This window comes from Gallus gallus, chromosome 13 (genome assembly GCF_016699485.2).
Source record: "Gallus gallus isolate bGalGal1 chromosome 13, bGalGal1.mat.broiler.GRCg7b, whole genome shotgun sequence".
In the NCBI taxonomy this organism is placed as follows: Eukaryota; Metazoa; Chordata; class Aves; order Galliformes; family Phasianidae; genus Gallus; species Gallus gallus.
Window position 1 is genome coordinate 16428306 of NC_052544.1, and position 19328 is coordinate 16447633.

The 19328-nt window shown below is 50.9% G+C and overlaps 1 protein-coding gene across 1 annotated transcript; it reads left to right on the top strand.

The window, feature by feature from the left end:
• The first annotated feature begins 677 nt into the window (after nucleotides 1-677).
• Nucleotides 678-18185, top strand: SLC22A4 (solute carrier family 22 member 4). The gene is made up of 10 exons (NM_001146131.2): nucleotides 678-1096; nucleotides 5225-5328; nucleotides 5544-5698; nucleotides 7620-7791; nucleotides 9243-9369; nucleotides 11143-11243; nucleotides 12176-12390; nucleotides 13043-13225; nucleotides 14432-14567; nucleotides 15444-18185. The coding sequence occupies exons 1-10, from the start codon at nucleotides 704-706 to the stop codon at nucleotides 15517-15519; spliced, it is 1662 nt and encodes a 553-aa protein (NP_001139603.2). The 5' UTR covers nucleotides 678-703; the 3' UTR covers nucleotides 15520-18185.
• The last annotated feature ends 1143 nt before the right edge of the window (nucleotides 18186-19328 follow it).

Genomic DNA, 19328 nt, shown 5'->3' on the forward strand with positions numbered 1-19328 from the left:
TTACTCGGGCTCACAACATCAGAGGTGGATGTTGGCGGTATGGCAGTAGGGGCTGAACCGTCCCACACAGACATCCACCGATGCTCTCTGAATGTTTATGAGACCAAACAGTGGATGTTGGCACAGTGAAAGATGGACTGCGTGGGCAACATTTTCCTAGCAGCTATCGAAAAGTGGGTCACCTCCACCAGTGAAGATCTGTATGAGCCCAGCATGCAGCTCTTGTTCATCACTGCCAAAAATGCACATGGAATGGTGGTGACTATGTTGAAAAACAGTAGTTGGAGCTGAGAACCTGCTCTATCAAACAGTCTTATCGTGTTCTTTGTCGCTGCTGTAATTTCCACGGAAAGAAATAGGCAGTATTACATTCAGAGCGACCTACGTATTTCTGCGTTGAACTCTGCCCACTTGCGGTGGCACATCCCTGCCCCGCACCGCCAACCGCAAAGCTCCGCGCTGCATTCTGCCGGCAGTGACGGGAAGCAGCCGGGAAGCAGGCGGTGCTCAGAGCGCGGTGCTGCGGAGCCACGTGCGGGCGGTGCGGCTGCTCCCAGCGCCGGGGCGCTGCTCAGCGTTCCCGCAGCGGTTCGGGGGGCGGTGGAGCGGACGATCTCAGCGGGACGCCCCGCCCTGGGGGGCCGGACCGGGGCGGAGCCGCTCCGCACGGGGCGCGCAGAGGCGAGGAGGTTCGTGCAGCGCCATGCGGGACTACGAGGAGGTGACCGCTTTCCTGGGCAAGTGGGGCCGCTTCCAGCGCCTCGTCTTTTTTCTGCTCAGCGCCAGCATCATCCCCAACGGCTTCAACGGGATGTCGGCCGTGTTTCTGGCCGGTACCCCCGAGCACCGCTGCGCTGTGCCGCCCGGAGCCAACCTGAGCGAGGAGTGGCGGAACGCCAGCATCCCGCTGGAGCTGCGCGGCGGGGTCACGGAGCCGAGCCGCTGCCGCCGCTACCGCCTGGCCGTGCTCGCCAACCTGTCGGCGCTGGGGCTGCGGCCCGGTTCCGACGTGCAGCTGGCGGAGCTGGAGCAGGAGCCGTGCCTGGACGGCTGGGAGTACAGCCGCGACGTGTACCGCTCCACCATCGTCAGTGAGGTGCGCGGGTGCGGTGCGGTGCGGTGCGCGCTCCCGGAGGCGCGGAGGGGTGGCGGGGCCGCCGGAGTGGAGGGACAGAAGGAGCGGTTTCCCCCCGCCGTACACCACCTCCCGCAGGGCGAATTCCTGAGGGAACGCGTCGGATGCCTGAGAGAAGGGCTGGGGCAGTGGTGATGCTCTGGGGGAGGTGAGCGGGAGCTCTGCAGCAGCCCGTGTTATCGCTGTGTGTTTTCATCTCGAGCGCCGGCGTGGTTTGTTTGGAGAGGGATTTTCTGTGGCAGAGAGAGGCTGAAAATAGAAGCATGATGGTTTCTTCCTGCTGTTTCCTCCTGCTGCTTTTTCCCTGCTGGCACGCTGAGCATTCTGGCTAATTCCCATTGATTCACTTCTTGGCACGGGGATGCTACCGCTGCCAAGGGACACGGACTGTGGGGCTTTGGTGGCTGGGAGCCCTGTGGGCAGTGACCCGGTGGGGAGCTGGCTCTGAGCTGTGAGCCTGTGGCCATGCTGCCCTATTCGGTTTTAAGCCTGTGCAATGGCATCGTCTGTGCAGGGACATGGGGACGTTGGTGGTGACAGCCGCAGGAGCACTTCTGTGGTTTTGATTTAAATGGGCTCTCTGCCTCTGCTGGTGATGAGCTGTGATAGAGCACAGTGTGATGCCCCGAAAGCTGTGGGACTGCTGTGCTCTTTGGTGTTGTGTCAGAGGGTGATGGCAATAACGGGCTCAGCCCACGCTGGTGTTTGGCAGCTAATGGCCCCACATGCCCTAGGGTGGGCAGTGTCACTCAGTGTCCCCAGCCAGGATGGCTTCAAGTGGCTCAGGAGGGAACAGAGCATCCCACATGGACTGAAGCCGTTGTAGCCTTGGGCTTGGGCTGGGTCTGTGCGCAGCTGTGGAGATCGGGATCCTGCCCTGGTCGTGCTCAGTGGTGCCAGCATTAACCCTGCTGTTACCACAGGGTCACGTCCCACTCGTGCAGCCTATGGCTTGTGCTTGGGTTGTGGGCAGCAGTGGTTGGCACCGGCTGCAGCCCTGGTGACTCAGCAGGGCCATTGGCCACCAAAAGCTGCTGCACTGCTAGGAAAGGTCCTGCCAGGAGCTCAGAGCTGTGGGGCTGTGCCAGGGGGGACACTGATGTGTGCAGGAGGGGAAAGTGGCTGTAGGACATGGGGGAGGGACAGCAGCCCCTGATGAGCCCCCAGTGCTCACTGTGGGGTTTGCCGTGGGGACACCAAGGGGGCCAGAGCACACTCAGTTTCAGTGGAAATCAAGTGCTGGGTTCCCATCTGTAGGCCAGATGGAGAGGATCCTTGTTGTGTTCAGAATGGCATGAACATGTGGGAAAGATTTTGGGTTTGGTTTTGAAACAGGGAAAGCAGGCAGTGACAAAACCATGAAAATGATCAGTTTGGTTAAACTTGTGATACTGTGTTCAGCATTTCTGTGTTCACAAAGGCAAGTCTGGGCACACCATCAGGCAGGCTCCCTGCAAAACCACCCTCAGCAGAGGATCAGAATTGGATGGCACAGTACAAAACACTGGAGGTTGTGTTTGATTCACTGAGTTGCATTAAATCCTGTTCCTGCTGCTGGAAAGGAGCAGGCTGGGGGATGTCAGCTCCGCGCTGGGCTGTCTGGGGATGTGCAGATCCCCTGAGGCAGAGCATCCCAGGCTCAGTCATAGGGTTGGTCTGAGAACAGATGACAGAGAAGTGAATGTGCCGGCACAATAGCAAAGAGCTTATCAGTGTGGTAACTGTGATGTGATCATGAGCAGCTCTTATTCCTGGTGGTAGAAGCTTGGAAGCTTACCTGAACTTTGCACTGCAGTGCACTTGGCCAGGGACATGACAGTATTACTGATTTGCTGGTTAATGGATAATTAATCCAGCAAAGGCCATTTGGACACCATGGCTGTGAGCGTTGCAGCTCTGGGTTGCTGAGTGCAGGCACCCCCATCAGCAGCACTGTTCTGCTGAGCAGCCCCAGGTGTGCTGGGGGCCATGGGATTGGTTGTGTTTGGGTGTTTTCTGGTTGTCAAATGCAGTCAGTTCCTTTAGATAGAAATCCCAGCCCACCACCAGTTGCTGCATGCTGTGTATCACATCCTGCAGATGTAAAGGGCTTTGACCCAATGTCATTAATTCCTGCTGTCTGTGTAGCATGCCATGGGACAGCTGGTGAGAGCCAGGAGGCACCGGGGAACATGGGATCAGTGCAAATGCCTTCAGCTGGTGCCTTTGGCTTTGTGTAGGCATTTTGGGCGTGCTGACCCCTCCTCAGCTCCCACTCAGCAGTGCAGAAGCAGGCATTGGGATGCTGTCCTTTTAGGATAAGAGGTGATGGCCTCACGTTGCACCAGGACAGGTTCAGGTTGGATATTAGGGAAAATTTCTTCTCTGGAAGAGCCATCAGGTGCTGGCACAGCTGCCCAGGGAGTCGGGGCATGGTGGGGTGAGTTGGCTTTGAGCTTGGAGATCGAAGAGGTCTTTTCCAACCTTAATGATTCTGTAATTAACTAGTGATAGATCTTAATCTTGGGGCTTCATTTCCAACCCATGGGCTGAGTCCATGAGCCCTGAGCTGTTGGGAAGCCTCCTGGTGCCCCCCAGAGCAGCATCCTGGTGTCCAACGCAAGCCTGCAGCCAGAGTGGGTCAGGGTCACTGGAGACAGCTGCCACAACTCTGTCTATTTATTGGGCGTCACATTTTCATGTCCTGAGTAATGCTCTGCGTTGGCTGCACGTTCTGGCACCGCACAATTTGCTGACTGCACAAAGTTGGGCAAGTCAGGACACGGCCACTTGGAAGCCTTCTCCCTTGTTCCCTGTCCTCATGGCTTTTCTAGGAACATCCTGCAGGAACTCCTCCTTGGAAATCTCAATGCTGGGAGATCACAGGATGACGCAGCACAGTGGCACAGTGCTGGCCCAGGATAGAGGCCCACAGAACCCAAGCTTGTACCATGCAGGGCCAGCCCTCCTGCTGCCATTCTTTTGCCTTTGTTCATTTTTTTTCTGAAGAAACTCTTGCTTTCCATGTCCCATTTCCTGCAGCTGAGTTTTGCGTTGTTTTTAATACACGGCTTGATTTCCACCAGGTTTATAGAAATCTCCATTCCCTTTGACAAGAGTCACAGATCCCAGTGCACAATTTCCAATTGCAGCATCCCCACTCCAACATTTGAGGAGTTGGAGCTGATGATCCCTATGGGTCCCTTCCAGCTCGGGATATTCCATGACTCTACAATCCCTGCAAGTCTCAGAGCTCTGCTGGCCTACCTTTCCCCTCCATCTCATCAAGTGCAATTAAGATAATCACAGATGAGTGCTCAGTCCTGGCCCGTGCCTACCCACTCTTCCCTTCCAGCAGCGACAAGATGCTTTCTTTTAGGTACTAATCAGATTGAAGGGCTTGAGGCACACCCCGTTGTTCCTCTCCAAAGGGCGAGTCCTGGCAGAGGCAACATCTCTGCTTTGATAGCAAGGCTAATTACTGAAATTATGCTGCACTTTGATCTGGGGCTGGCCAGCCTACCTTCCTGGTACATTTGTCTCATCCGTTTGAAGCTCTGCAACACCCCATAGGTGTGCCCTGACCGGGGCTGCTCTCGGGATGTCAGCGAGCCCTGCTGCACTCGTGGTGCTTTTTGAAGCTTTTTAAGCTCTGTGTGCGTGCTGGGTGGAAGTTTCCATGCTGGCTCCTGTCCCAAACCTCGTCCCAGCTGCAAGAGTGAGCGATGAGCACCTGCAGGCTGCAGGGGGAAAGGGAATGTGCAAAACCACCTGTGTGAGAAAACAGTTTGTTCTATGCACGCTTCACATAGATTCTGTCAAACCCATAAACCAGAGAACCTGAGGATGTGCTTAGTGAGAGTGGTGGGGATGGGCTGGGGGTGGACTTGGTGATCTTAGAGGTCTTTTCCAACCGTACTGCTGCCATGGTTCTATGACACAGGTCTGGATGCAGGCAGCCCCATGGGCATGCTGGCAGCAGGGATCTCAGTGTCCCAGCACTGAGGATGGGGGAATTCATCCATACTAGATGGAAATGGGCACATTCCCAGGAAGCAAAGGTTCCTCTGCTTGTTGGGCAGAGGCTGAGTGTGGGGTCTTCTCTTGCAGTGGAACCTGGTGTGTGAGGACGACTGGAAAGTGCCGCTGACCACCTCCCTGTTCTTCGTGGGTGTCCTCATCGGCTCCTTCATCTCAGGGCAGCTCTCAGACAGGTAATGCTGCCAGCACTGCTCAGAGCATGGCAGAGTCCAGGAACAGCCCCAGCTGGAGGCTGTGGGATCCATAAGGGAGCTTAACACCCACTTCTCCACATTTCAGTCAAAATCTGCGTTAGCTCCTTTAGAAGTTCCACATTTCACACCACACCTATGTCCCGTTCACCACAGCTAGATCCCATCTTTCCAATCATGTCCTTGTCCTTCCCCAGGTTCGGCAGGAAGAGCATCCTCTTCTTGACTATGGCTGTGCAGACTGGCTTCAGCTTCCTGCAGATCTTCTCCACCAGCTGGGAGATGTTCACAGTGCTCTTCCTCATAGTGGGCATGGGACAGATCTCTAACTACGTGGTGGCCTTCATACTGGGTAGGAATTGATCTGCATTAGATTAAGTGCTTGCTTAATGTACTATTGTTTTTCTTCTCAATCTGCACTTCATTAGGGACAGCACTAAATCCTTATTGGTACAATTCCTAATTTAGGGCACTATGATTTTTCTTCTCCTGGATGCCTTAAGGGATCTCTTCAAATAATTAATTAGAGCCTGTACTTTCTGCAGGCTTACAGAAGAAGGTGGGTGCAGCAAACATCAACACAACCATCCATTTCTGTCCTGTTAAGGGAAAGAGTTGGGGGGAGGCTCAGGGCTGCTATCAGCAGGAACAGGAGCTGTCAGCAGCAGCATTTGGGACTCCTCCCTGCCCAGCCCCTGTAGCAGAGGGATCTGCACACCTCAGAGCAGAGCAGCATTGCCATGGACAGCACATAGCCATTGCAGCATCGCATCCCAGCTAGCTGCTGTCGCCTCCCTCCATTCTGAGGTCAGCTTTGTCCCTCATACTGCATTATTTGAGACCATGAACGAGTTGGTTGGGGCCAGTCTGAGGCCACCAGCATTACCCTGCATCCATCACCTTGCATCCATTATGCTGCATCCACCATGGGAAGCTGCTGGTACAGAGCCAGGGGCTTTGGGCAACACAAGTGACCCTGATGGCTGAGTGGCTCTGGGCCCTGGATGGCCACAAAATCCCACTTTATTTTCCCAGGGGATGTGGGGCAGCGCTGTGGCTGTGGAGAATGAGGGCAGAGGAGGGGCAGAAGAGAACTGTAGCTGAAAGTTGTCAGCTTATATTGGCTTCGTAGTGCCACAAACCCTCTATTTTAACATAATGTTTACAACAGAATCACGGAATGGTTTTGTTGGAAGGGATCTTACAGCCCCCCAGCTCTACCCCTGCCATGGGTTGGCTGCTCCCCACCAACTCGAGCTGCCCAGGACCCATCCATGGCCTTGGATGCCTCCAGGGAAGGTTTACAACATCCCCAGTTTTCACTGCTAGGTGTTGCTCTGGCCCCAGGTTGTGTCACACAGCTCTTGCTGTCTGCTGTCATGTGGTGATATTGGTTGCAGCCACAGAGTGCTATCAGGGACCACTGTCCTTGTGTTTCATGCCCTGCAGTCACAGTGTGCTGCTGGCAGTGCAGCCTTCTGTTCCCAGAGATAAAGCAGCACTGGTTCCTACCCACAGACCAGCTTTTCTTTGGCAGCAAATTACTTGTTAACCCCAAACTGGATGTGCTGCAGGTGGCCCTGCCGGCACTGGGGTGGGGAGCAGGGAACCTGCCAGCTAGGAAACCTCAAATCCAAGGGCAGAAAGCTCTGGGAAGGGGCTGAGCTCCCCAGCACTGAGCAATGCAGGGCAAATAGCTCCTGCAGCCCGCCCAGGGCTGGGCTAAATAGACAGCTTTGGAATTCTGTATTGCAGATATGAGGCTAACCAAGGTAACTTAGGAGCTCTCTGCTCAGTCCATTCCCCGAGGAGCGGTCATTCACCTTCACATGCACCTCTGGCTGTTGCTGGGGGCATTGGCTGCCACTGGGGCTCAGTATTTCCCATCTGCTGGGAGCAAAGCGCAGAGCCTTCACATTTCATTTCCACGTGGCTGCCTTTATTTCTGTTCCCAACTCATTTTAACCCTGTGAGATGTTAAGCGGAGGGCTTCATTAAAAGGCACTGCCAGCTGTTTCTTTTTTAATTTGCAGTAGAGGAGGGCTTGGTGATGCACAGTGCTCTGAGCCCTCCGTTAGACCTGTGAGCACTGATGGCAATAACACAGGAACTGCACCGTTACTCCTCGGCAGTGTCCGTTGAAGTATCATAGAAGAGGAACTGCTCTTTTCTAGCACTGTTCAGCTTATCTCTTTGCAAATGCACTAAAGTATATAGTCATGATTGACCAGAAGGAGTTAAGATGCTAATCCAACCTCCCTTGTTTTAAACAGGAACAGAAATTCTTGGCAAATCAGTTCGTATTCTATTCTCTACGTTAGGAGTTTGCGTATTTTTTGCAATTGGCTACATGTTGCTGCCCCTGTTTGCTTACTTCATCAGAGACTGGCGGATGCTGCTGCTGGCGCTCACCCTCCCGGGGCTGCTCTGCGTTCCGCTCTGGTGGTGAGTGTGGCTGTCCTGGGCACCTCCTCCCCTGCTGGTGGATTTTCTCTTTCCTATGTGAAGGGATTTGCTTTGAGGTGGAGCTGAGAGGGGGGGGGAGAGGTGGGGGTTCTTTGTTGGTTGGTTTTTTTGTTTTTGGCCAGTTTTAGGCCCAGATAACCGCCTGCTGATCTTAATCATAGGATGGCCTGGGTTGAAAAGGACCGTAATGATCATGGAGTTTCAACGCCCTGCTATGTGCAGGGCACCAACCACCGATGCTGCCACTGATGCTGCCATGGGCTTTTATTTTTCCACCAGCTCCCAGAGCAGCTTGGAAATGTTCTGCGTGCCTTCTGCCTCCAGGCACTGCTGATCACCTCTCAGCTTACCCTGTAGTATTGCCCAGTGATTTGGTCTAATTTTTCTTCCCTGCTTTTTCCTTTAAGTCATTCTTACTGAGGATTCAACTGGTGCTGGGCGGTGAAATCTCAGCAAAAGGCCAGCAGTTCCCTGTGCTACGTGGTCCAATTCTCCCCTGAGGGCTATTTTGCTCAGTTAACTTGAAATGCCTCAGAGTCCTTCACCACAGTTGCATATCGCTCTGTCCCAAACTGCTGCTTGATGGGGAGGTCAGTTTTGTATACAAGCCTTCAGATTTCTGCTACGGGATTGGCACTGTGAGGCATGTGAAATATGTCCCTAAGGCATGGCTTCAGAGTCCTGCTTTGCAATCTGGTGGGAATCTCCATCAAAGCATGCAGAATATTGCTGTGGGTGCACTTGCAGTTCGGAGCTAATGCAGTGGTGATAGAAATCACATAGCACTCAAAGCCAGGACGTGGGTTAGCCCTTTGGGGAGCTGCTTGATAAAGGAATTATAGAATCACGGAGTGGCTTGGGTTGGAAAGGGAAGAGGGTTTAGTTAAGGAAGGGTGAGACCTTCTGTCCCGTGTTTGGTGTTAATTCACTCTACGCATATCTGGAATTGATTGGAAACTGCCATCAGGGACACAGCCACCGTCCTTTGCCTGGGAAAGCCTGCATCAAATCTGTGGTGGAACTGTCAGGTTTCGTACATAGGATTCCTATGACACAGAGCTTTTCGGTGCACACTCTGCACATTTAAAGCATTCCCACACTGTATGAATTTCCTGAGAATAATTTTGCTAAACCTTGCTTGAGCTGCCCCCATCCTTGCTGTCTGCAGTAACCGTGCAGCTTGCTGGGGGACAGCAGTGAATGAAAGCTGCCCCCAAGGAGGAGTGCCCACACTTCTGCTTCAGCACGAGGACACACACGTCCCATGTGCCCCAGTCCTCCCCTGGTCCCAGTGGGATGGGTTGCATTGCCTGTGTGGTTCTCTGCTGACTATACACGAGAGCATCACTCATACAGAGCACCCATGTGATTTTAATAATGCCTTACTTCGGTGAAAAGCGTTGAGTCATTTATTCTGAAACTCATTGCAGGATCATTCCTGAGTCCCCTCGCTGGCTGATCTCCCAGGGAAGATATAAAGAGGCAGAAGTTATAATCCGAAAGGCTGCAAAAATAAACAACACTCCAGCCCCAGCCATGCTTTTTGATGCTGCCGAGGTATGTGTCACACATCCTATCGCTTTTGGCTTGTTGTAAACTGAGTTCTGCCAGAGCAGAACTGGCTTCCAGCCGCAGCTTGCAGAGGCTGGCAGGGCTGCTGGCCTCAGGTAAGTGTTGGGACAGCAGATGAGAGACGAGCAGCCCCAGGGCTCACTTCTCGGCTTGCTTTTTTAGCAGAAACTTTTTTAGCAGAGGTTGGTTGTGGTTTTCAGGGCAAGGGTGACCCAGCTTGCTTCACCCTGGGGGCACCGAGGAGGCCAGAGGGGGACAGGTTTGACCCCATTCCAGCTTGGGGCAGCGTCAGCTGTTTGCAGTTTAACTACAGCCCTTTGCTGGGCTGCACACAAGCACTAAGGCCAGGTCCACGTGTGCGGGGTCGGTGCAGCCCCAGGGATGCTCCCGTTGCACAGAGCAGCAAGTGCTGGAGCTGCACTTAAAGCACGTGAGTAGGGTAAAGGCACTGAATCATGTTAAGATCTTCTGCAGGCCTGGTTTTTTTTTTTTTTCCTTGTATTTCATATTTATTGGTTAAAAGGAGAAAGCCAAGGAACTGCTCACAGCTGTGACACAGCTGGGTTTCGTGCCTGCCTCCCTACAGGAGCTTTGTCCCACTCTGGAGCTCCTGAAGACTCAGACAGAACCCAGGCCAAGCTGATGGTGACCATGGGTCTGTGCTGGGTCTGGATTTCTGCATCTCACCAGCACCTGCGTTGTGTCTCCTGACATCTCCTGGTACAGCAATGGCAAAGCACCACACAGCCCTTGTGATACTTGGAGCAAAATGCTGCACGCTGCCCCTCTGGTTGGCAGCACCCATTTATCGTGCTTAAATTCTGGCTGAGCTGCTGAAGAGCTCTTTTCCAAACATCTGTGGTGCTGTAAATTCGAGTGCATGTTCCATCTATGGGAAGCTGTGGGCACTGTGGAAGCATTATCCTCACTTCTCAGTTGTCCTTCATCCTGGATGTGACCTTTCAGGCTCTGGCAGCAGAGTACAGATCATCACTGTGCATTTTTGGGACCAAGCGGCAGCTCAGCTGTGTTCACTTCATGGGAACCTCGCATCCCAAGAGCCTGTCCACAGCAGCCTGAGGATGATGTCTGCACCTGAAGCCTCCCGCTGAAGTATTGCTCAAATGCTGCTGTGAAGATATTCCTCACAAAGCATCATCCCTTCCTAGGAAAGGGAAATCTCCTGGGGAGCCCCACAGGAGGGTCAGGGCGGTTCGTCTTCGCTCTGGGGCTGGGAGGAAGCCTGGCTGCCAGCACTGACCTCTCCTTGGGCTGCTCCGTGCCCCAGCAGGGTGCTGGCTGGCTCACCTTGGCCTCTGCACCGAGACCCAGCATCAGCCTCCATCCCCTGCTGGCACAGGCAGCTGAACTGGTGTTGTGCATTTATCTCCCACCCTTTTGAAAGATGAGCAGAAGAGAGCTGAGCGTGCGAGTGCACACACACAGAATAACGCCTTTGCTCACGAGGTTGCTCCTGGAAGGACTGTGTTAGATCCTTGAGGAAGTGTTAATGCGCCTTTCTGGTCATCTAATCTGTGCGCACAGTGCAGCTGTCCCAAGTGCTGCCTTTTTTGACCCAAAACCTCAAGCCACCACGGAGTGCTGCTGGTGCAGAGGCCAGCTCTGCTAAGGACTTGGGCTGACCCATTATCCCAGTGCAGGTGTAACTTCCTACTGCCCGAGCTATTGGTATGCAAAGGTTGTTGTGCTCTGAGGTGTGTGGGAATTTTTTTGGTTTTGTTTTCCTTTTTCCTTCAGATGCAGGATTCGAAGCCTCAGCAGCAGCAGAAGGCTATCCTTCTGGACCTATTTCGATCCCGAAACATTGCAACTATTACTATTATGTCATTACTTTTGTGGTAAGGAAATGTGTATTCCTAAAGTACCCAGGCAATAGAACGTTCTCTGATTTGAAGGCACGTGTTGCAGATTTAGATAACGAGTTTCAGCCTTGGTGCCTGCCCACACACGGCCCTTGGCTGGTATGTGTCCCTCCATAGCCTCTGCACCTGCACTGCGTTAGCACACAAGTGTGGAGGTGTAGCCTCAACTCGGTGTAAAACAGCGAGGAAACCATTTACAACAGCCTGTGTATGTAATTTTTCTTAAGCTCCCATTTCTGTAGTCTGTATTTGAAGAGAAATATCTCAAAGCAGAGGCAGCATCTCAGTAGCATAATGAGCACCAAAGCCAAGGCCAGCACTCGTATTTTTCCTATCTGTGAGGTCCTGGTTCCTGCCTGGGCAGCCACGAGGAGTGAGGACCAAGCAGTGCATTGTAGGCAAACTGTGGCCCTTTCTGTACCTATTTCCCCACAGGAGGGATCTGGGTGGCCCACTCAGTATGCTGCAGGGGGGCAGGTCTGAAACCTGAACATCCAGCTCTGTTGTGAAGATTAAAGTCAGATGTATGCAGACTGCTGAGGGTGGGAGAGCCCATCAGTGGAGCATGCCACAGTTGGCATGGGAGGCTTCCTAGTCTTGTGTCATTGTGCTGTTAGTGAGCCCACTGAGCAGGGAAAAGCCTTTGTGAGTGGCTTCCACGAAGCCTCATACTTGGTGTAGAAGGCGGAGGAAGGACAGAGAAATCAGAGGTCTGCGAACTGCCGTGGATGTGGTCACTGGAAGGGATGGCAGAGTTAGAAAGATGGGGCTGCCACTGAGATGGCTGAGCCACGGTGCCCGTGGTGATGCTTTGCGACATCCGATTTTTGTAGCAACCTCTGAGGCAACACCGGAGGTGTTCGGAGCGCAGCGTGTCGGGAATCATTTGGTTTTATTGCTTTTCTCAGGTTTTTCACCTCCGTTGGTTACTTTGGCCTTTCCCTCAACACTCCCAACCTGCACGGTGATGCCTACATCAACTGCTTCCTCTCGGCGGTCATCGAAGTCCCAGCGTACATCATTGCCTGGCTGCTCCTGCGCTCCCTGCCTCGCCGCTACTCCATATCCGGCACCTTGGTTCTGGGGGGAGGTGTTGTTCTCTTCATTAATCTGGTTCCTACAGGTACGAGATCCCATGCACCCATCAAATAAAACGTGGTCACGATTCGTGCTTCTGTCTCATGGTTCTGTGAAATTACTGGAAACTGTGATCAAATTTGGGATCGGAGGTCAAATTGATGCTGATGGCTGTTAGTGCTTCTTTCCCCAATACATACGTATATGCTGAGTCACATGCTGCTCTCAATTGTGTCAGATTTCTGAGCTTTTTATAGGCCAGGGGAACCAGCCAAAAGTGTACTGTGATTTATTTGGCTGTGCAGAGAGGCTGAAACCAGCCTGCAAGCCTCCCAGGCTTCACTGTGTGTAAATGTCCACAGAATTTTGCAGCATAGGGATGGGTTTACTCTTGTGCTTTGTTACTGTGTAAGATGGGATTTTGTTCTACTTCAGGACTGCCTTTTCACTGGGAGAAAAGCAAAAGCTGAGAAGCACGCAATAACCTGTGCCTTCTGCAGGGTGCTCAGCGGGGAGGCTGCAGCCAAGTGGGACTGACAGGCTGCAAAATTAGAAACAAAATAAAACAAAAAATCCCACACAGCTCCTAGGGGAAAACAGAACGGAACAGCAATAGGGCCCTTGGGAGGTAAAAAAAAAAAAAAAAAAAATACAAGCAGTGTTGTTTATTCGTCTTGATTTTCATCTTTCTCCTGCAGATCTCAATGTCCTATCTGTTTGCCTGGTGATGCTTGGAAAATTTGGTATCACAGCTGCGTTTTCAATGCTTTATGTCTTCAACGTGGAGCTGTACCCAACGCTGGTCAGGAACATGGCAGTCGGAGCCACGTCCACGGCTTCCAGGCTGGGCAGCATCATTGCTCCCTACTTTGTTTACCTGGGTGAGATATCCTGCGCTCTTGCCTTGAGCTGCATAATTGCCCATAAAGTTACCTGAGCCTCTGAGGTGCAGGTTCAGCTGTTAGCCCTCTCCATTTGCTGTTTTCTGAGTCCATTCTCTCACACTGGGTCTGAGTTCACTGTTCTGTACTAAGCCAGGCACCTTGACATCCATTTTGCTTTTTTTTCTTACTGTTTACATCTTTACATCTTGATCTATGAGCAGAAGTATTCATTCCCCAAAGGGTTTGGGTTTTTTGTGACACTCTTTAACATCCCATTCTGAGCACTGCACAAAGATTGTGCAATGCAAGCATGAAATAAGAGACAGAATGGCTGTGGTGCTCCTTGGGGTCTGCAGTCTCTGCTGCAGCATAAGGAGCAGTAACAGATATAGACAGGATTAAGCTTTTATTGTTGCATTTTTCCCATAGGCTCAATCTTTAAAAAGTCTTGTAGCAGTCATAAATATAAAACATAAATAGTTTTCTAATTGTTAGGAGGTTTTAGGAGAAACTGGTGAGCTGCTGAGATTTGCTACAGCTCAGTCAGGCCCTTGCAGTTTGTCCAGCTCAGGGGCACTGAGGAGATCAAATCACAAACTTTGGCTCCAAATGTGAAATACCCAGAGGTCTTCATTTTAATCCTAGCTTATTCCTCACATCAGAAAGCACGCTGCTATATCCCAACTACAAAATAAAGCTGTCAAGTTCAGTTTGGTCCTTTCTCTGCCTTGTTTTAATTCCTAGCTAATCCCGTTACTGAAAGACCTCTTCAGTTCTGTGTTACTGTGATGGAAGTCCTGCACTGTCTGAATGTTGGTGCACTGACTGCAAGCTGCTGGCAGGGGCCGCTGCTTTCATGTCCTGAACCAGGAGCTGAGCAGACAGGAGTCACAGCCTCTTGTCTGCCCCTGCAGCAGTGCTTCATAGAGTTGTTTGAGTTGGAAGGAACCCTTAAAGGTCATCCAGTCCAACTCCTCTAAATGAACAGGGACACCTACAGCTCCATCAGGTGCTTCCTCTACTTCCAACAAGGAAAGTATGTAAAAATTACTGCCACTAACGGCCCATTAGTCTGAATTTGGCCTCTGCTGCATTATTCCAAATAAATTCTGCATTGCAGTGATGTCTGAAATGTAAACTTTATGCATAGGCTCATTGAAGGCGGCCCCGTAATTGATGTTCTCCTCTCCTGTGTTCCGCCAGGTGCCTACGACAGATACCTACCTTATATCGTCATGGGAAGCCTGACTGTGCTGATAGGGATCCTCACCCTGTTTCTCCCTGAGAGTTATGGCAGTGCTCTGCCTGAGAGCTTTGAACAAATGATGAAGGTGAAATGGTAAGTTGACCTTCATTCATCCCATCCTCCACAAGAATTCAGGGCTTCTTTGTACATAATCTCTTTTTGCAGTGAGAAAATGTTTCATTAGATCTACTGCAAAGCACCAAAGCTTTCAGAGTGCCCTTTAGATGTGTTGCTGTTAATTCTACAGACAGCTTTGAACCCGAGCACCGATGTGCTTGTAGGTGGGCACCTGCAAGCAAAGGCTGACCCCCCCCCCCCCCCCCCCCCCGGTGCTGTTTTGGGTACCTTAAGCAAATATGCCCATTGAAATCTGTGTCGTACATCGTAGTGCTGATGCAGTGGAAACAGTGCTTGTTAGCCACTGCTGTGGGTGGGAAATCAGTGCAGAAGGAAGCTGAATTAGTTAAAGTGCAGCTGCATAGACACCATACACCACTCAGCTTTGTGAGGGCGAGTGAACAGAATTTGCCCTTATAGGACAAAACAACCAACCAAACAAAAAAACCACATGGAATTGCCTGTAGTTACCACCTGGTTGGTGAAGGAGCTGCTACTGTACTTTCAGGGTAAGAAGATTCCTCAGGCCGGGTTCCTTGATAAGAGCACGCTGCTCTTTTTCTAACGTTGCTTTTAGCTCTGCAGTCAATGTCCAGATTCCCTTTGCAGACTTCTTGCATAAACAGAATGAAGTAACTGAATTACGGTCAGTGAATCACATGGGAGCTCAAAATGTTGTTTCCTGCACTGCTCCCATCCAGAAGGGCACACTCCAGAGAAGACCTGTTTTTTTCCAGTGTTTATACTAGTAGTGTAACATGGTTGTTTTAGCAGTGCTAATTTGGAGGGCTCCATGTCTGCTCTCACTCTGTAAAATGTCCTCTGCCTTCTCAGTCTTCTACTTGCTTTCAGTTTCAGGAATGGGCAACAAACCACCGGCATTAGGAATTCAAAGGAGAGTCCTAAAACTCTCATAACAACATTGTGAAGAAGGATGCACACTCAGAGGGTTTGGAAGAACAAGACCTCGGAATGCATTTTCTGCCACAGGAAAACAAACAAAAACCCAACAGCCAATGCTATGGCACTGTATTGTCCCTTGTGCTACTGTATCCATGTACCTATTTTCTGAACAGATGCTGTCAGCTCCCATAGGGCTCTTAGATGTAATTCAGTGTTCTGATTCCTGGAGTGTGTCAGCAGATCCTGACCCCGTTGAGAAACAGAGGTCTGCATGTGCTAAACATGAATTGAGGAGTAATAATACAGCAATGACTGCACTCAGTCGGGTACTCAATGAAAGCTGCTAAGAGAAAGGAAAGAAGGCAGCAGCGGTGATGGTGGTGGTTTTCTCTCACTGTGCATACTGACTGGAGGAAGGGAAGCTGGGTGTCTTTGAACATCTCACACATCTCCAAAGGAAAGATCCCAGCCACATTTGAAACCTGTAACCAAGGCTTGATACGACCTGGATCCACTTCTGATCCACTGGTGCCTATAAAAGCTGTTGGTTTTTCATAAGGCCTGGGCCTGCTGAAGTCACTGGGCTTCATGAGTGTTCAGGTGTAAGGACAGAGCTAGGGCTATAGCCTGCTGATCTCCTTTTGGTGGGCCATGCCCACTTTCGAAAGAAACAGGCTTTGTCAAATAAGTGGTCCTGTTCAAACGTGCTCTCCATTTTCAGCTTTTGGGTTTCTCACAGTATATCGACATAAGCAACTGCAATATCTTTTTGTGGTTCTTTTTCAAAGCATTTCACTTCTCCTTTGAAGATATACTACATTATGCTGTACCTTCAGAGAAAACTCAGTTTTGAAAGCCTATTCAAACACCTTTCTACCATCTACAAATCTAAAGGAGATTTGATGCTTGCAAAAATCGGATGTTCTGTACAGGAGATTTCTATGTGCAGCTATTAAGAACTGAAAGGAGCTCATTGGGGACCATACTTCCTTTATTTTCTTCCCTTTTTTTTTTCCAAAGCAAAAACAATGCCAACAAAGCCAGTGTTTTGTTTTTCAAGTCCTGCAGGTTCTATGTGCAGTTTTTAAAGGTTCAGATGAGATGGAAAGTTGAATGTAGTAGAGCTTAGATTTGCGTTACTACTGTTTTATGAACACTGCGTAGTTTGAGAAAGTTTGATGCCTTTTACTTTTCTATTTATTGGTTGTGTGTGGACTTCTTGGCCACGTGAAGTCTCTCAGGCCAGGTAGGCTGATTTTTATCTCCCATGAAACCCATTTAGTGGTGATTCACATTCCGTTATTGCCAACAAAAGCACACTGTCTCCTCTCTTAATGTGAGAGTTGATGGCAGTTTGTCCTGTGCTGGCATTTGGCACGCAAGCGAGGATCTCCCTGTAAGTTCAAGCACGACTATAAAGGTTTATAACATCTAAATGCAAGGAACTTGTGCAGTCATCTCAAGCTGCTCTTTGGGATGTGGCAATACTACTTCCTTCAATATTAATGTTCTGCTGTTGTGCTTTTTGCCATAAAAGCCATGTGCCATAATGGCCCCCACGTCCTCGTCCCTTCTCAAACTGGAATTTCCTTAATGACAGCAGTATTTAATGCTTTATTTTACTTCCTGCAAAGTTAATCTATCAAATAACTATTTAGGCACAACTAGATTTCTGAGCAAAGCCTTCCTATGGGCGTAGGACAGGTCTGAGGACTGGGCTAAATATAGTTGGCCTGGATTTTTCTGAAGATTTTTATATCAAGTCCATACTTACTGTATGTGATGGTAGGCTTAGGTATTTCTGAAAGGTAAATATTTTTGTATTCTTGAACTTTGTAGTATCTTAAAACTAGATCCCATTTTTTTTAAATAAGGAAGAGGATTGTGGGTTTTTTAAATGCCTTGTTTTAATTGGTCTCATTCTTATTGCTTTTACCGTTGATCAAAAGCTGGTGTCCTATTTTAGTATTTTTAGTAGCAAATTAAGAAAAATAGCAAGAGTGGAATGCATTGTTGACAAGAATGTGATGCTGTTATAAGGGCTCAGCGTGTCTGAGCACAGCCAGAATGAGAAAATGAGGTTGCTTCAGCTGATGAAGCACTTGCAAGGAGGATTTCTGTCCTCTGACCCTAACTTTCCCAGAACAGCAATTTCTGAAGGAACTCAGAGAGCAGCAGCCTGCTGAAGAGCCAGGCAGGGATGAATCTGGAGGGCAGGAGTGCCAGATTCTGGCAAGTTACTGCATGGTTAATGGTAAAGCTGAAGGAAACAGAATTGGCTTAGTAGCCATTGGCAGAAAACAAATGTATTTCCGATGAGAATCCTAAGACTTTCACTGCAATCTTCAGTGAGTTTTGTGCGTCAGATGGGGCTCACTGTGGGACCTGTGTGCTCACCTCAGCTGGGAGGTGCATGTACAGCTCCGACCCGAGGATGGGAGGGAAGCACAACTGGATGGCTCCCACTGACTGCACTGGGCCTCAGCTCTCTCCTCTGTCACACTGACCCGGGTCTCTCTGTGTAATCGTCGGTAAGATCTGACGCTGGCTTATTGGATATCTTAAAGCACATATAAGTACATAGTTGCTGTCACCTGGTAACTCCTGTCTTTATTGGAATGAAACGTACACTAGCGTTGTGTAACCTACTTTCTGTGTGGTTTGTAGTTGAATAAAGTCTCCTAAATTTAACACTTTGTGTAAAGACATTTAAAGAAGTAATTAAAAATGAACTTAGTGTGCATAAGTTATGAAAATAAAAGCCTAAAATAAATTCTTCCACACAAGAAGCATGCTGCTCTTCCCAGCTCACCATGAGCAACCTGGACTTGACCATAGCAGCATTTCAGCCCTGCTTCATCATCAGGCGTTGACCATGACGACGTTTTGGCCTTGCACCGTGCACCTGGCTCTGACCATGGCAACATTTGAGCCTTGCACCTTAGACCTGGCCTTGGCTGTGGTGATATTTTGGCTTTGCACTGTGAACCTGGCCTTGGCCACGGTGTCATTTTGACTTGCTGGAAAGAAGCAATCCCAGCGGTCAGACTGCAGCCCAGTGGCCAACTCAAGGCCTCCCTCCATTGCCTGCTGCCTGCAGCACACCAGGGGCTCCTTTCATCCCCTGCTGCCAGCAGAGGCCCTGGGCAGCCTTAGGCTGAGCAGAGCAGGAGCCAGAATCCTGGAACTGCAGGGGTTGGGACGGAGCTCTGGAGGTCATTTGGTCCCAACTCCCTGCTGAAGCAGGTTCCCTGAAGCAGCTGCACAGCAAAGCATCCAGGCGTGTTTGGATACACCCAGAGGAGACGTCCCCCCTCTGAGCGCTCTGTGCCAGGGCTCCGCTACCTTCATGTCACGTTCTTCCTCATCGGGTCCACTCCGATAGCAGTAATCATCTTCCTATGCTGATTATTTGGCCCGTGATGGTACCCAGTGGGGATCTCCCTGTCCTTATCGACCATCGAGCCCTTTTCCATCGCATTTTCTCCCCGTTCCCCTGGGAGTGGGGAGTGAGCGGCGTGCTGCAGTTCAGCTGCGCATCGGGGTAAAACCAGCACGGGAACGCAGGCTCCGTACTACTCAGTAGATGTAACCGTAGCTGTCTATTTATTGTCATAGCGCTTAGGCCATTTCTGACTCGAAACACGCACGCAGCAGCGCAGGGTGAGCCCGGATCCGTCCCCGCTCGGCCCAGCCCGCTCCGGGCGGATCCCCGCGCTGCCCCCAGCCGAGCCCCCGCCGCGCCTCCGTGCCGGGCGCAGGGCATGCCGGGAGCTGCCGGCCGGCCTGCGCCGCGCCGCGCCGCGCCGGGTTGATCCGGGCCGGGCCGGGCCG

Bases quoted from the DNA above. Each gene is read 5' to 3' on its own strand.
- SLC22A4 (NM_001146131.2), top strand. From the start codon at position 704: ATGCGGGACTACGAGGAGGTGACCGCTTTCCTGGGCAAGTGGGGCCGC. The intron at 5,329-5,543 runs GTAATGCTGCCA...GTCCTTCCCCAG, and splicing joins TCAGGGCAGCTCTCAGACAG to GTTCGGCAGGAAGAGCATCC. The intron at 12,391-13,042 runs GTACGAGATCCC...TTTCTCCTGCAG, and splicing joins CATTAATCTGGTTCCTACAG to ATCTCAATGTCCTATCTGTT.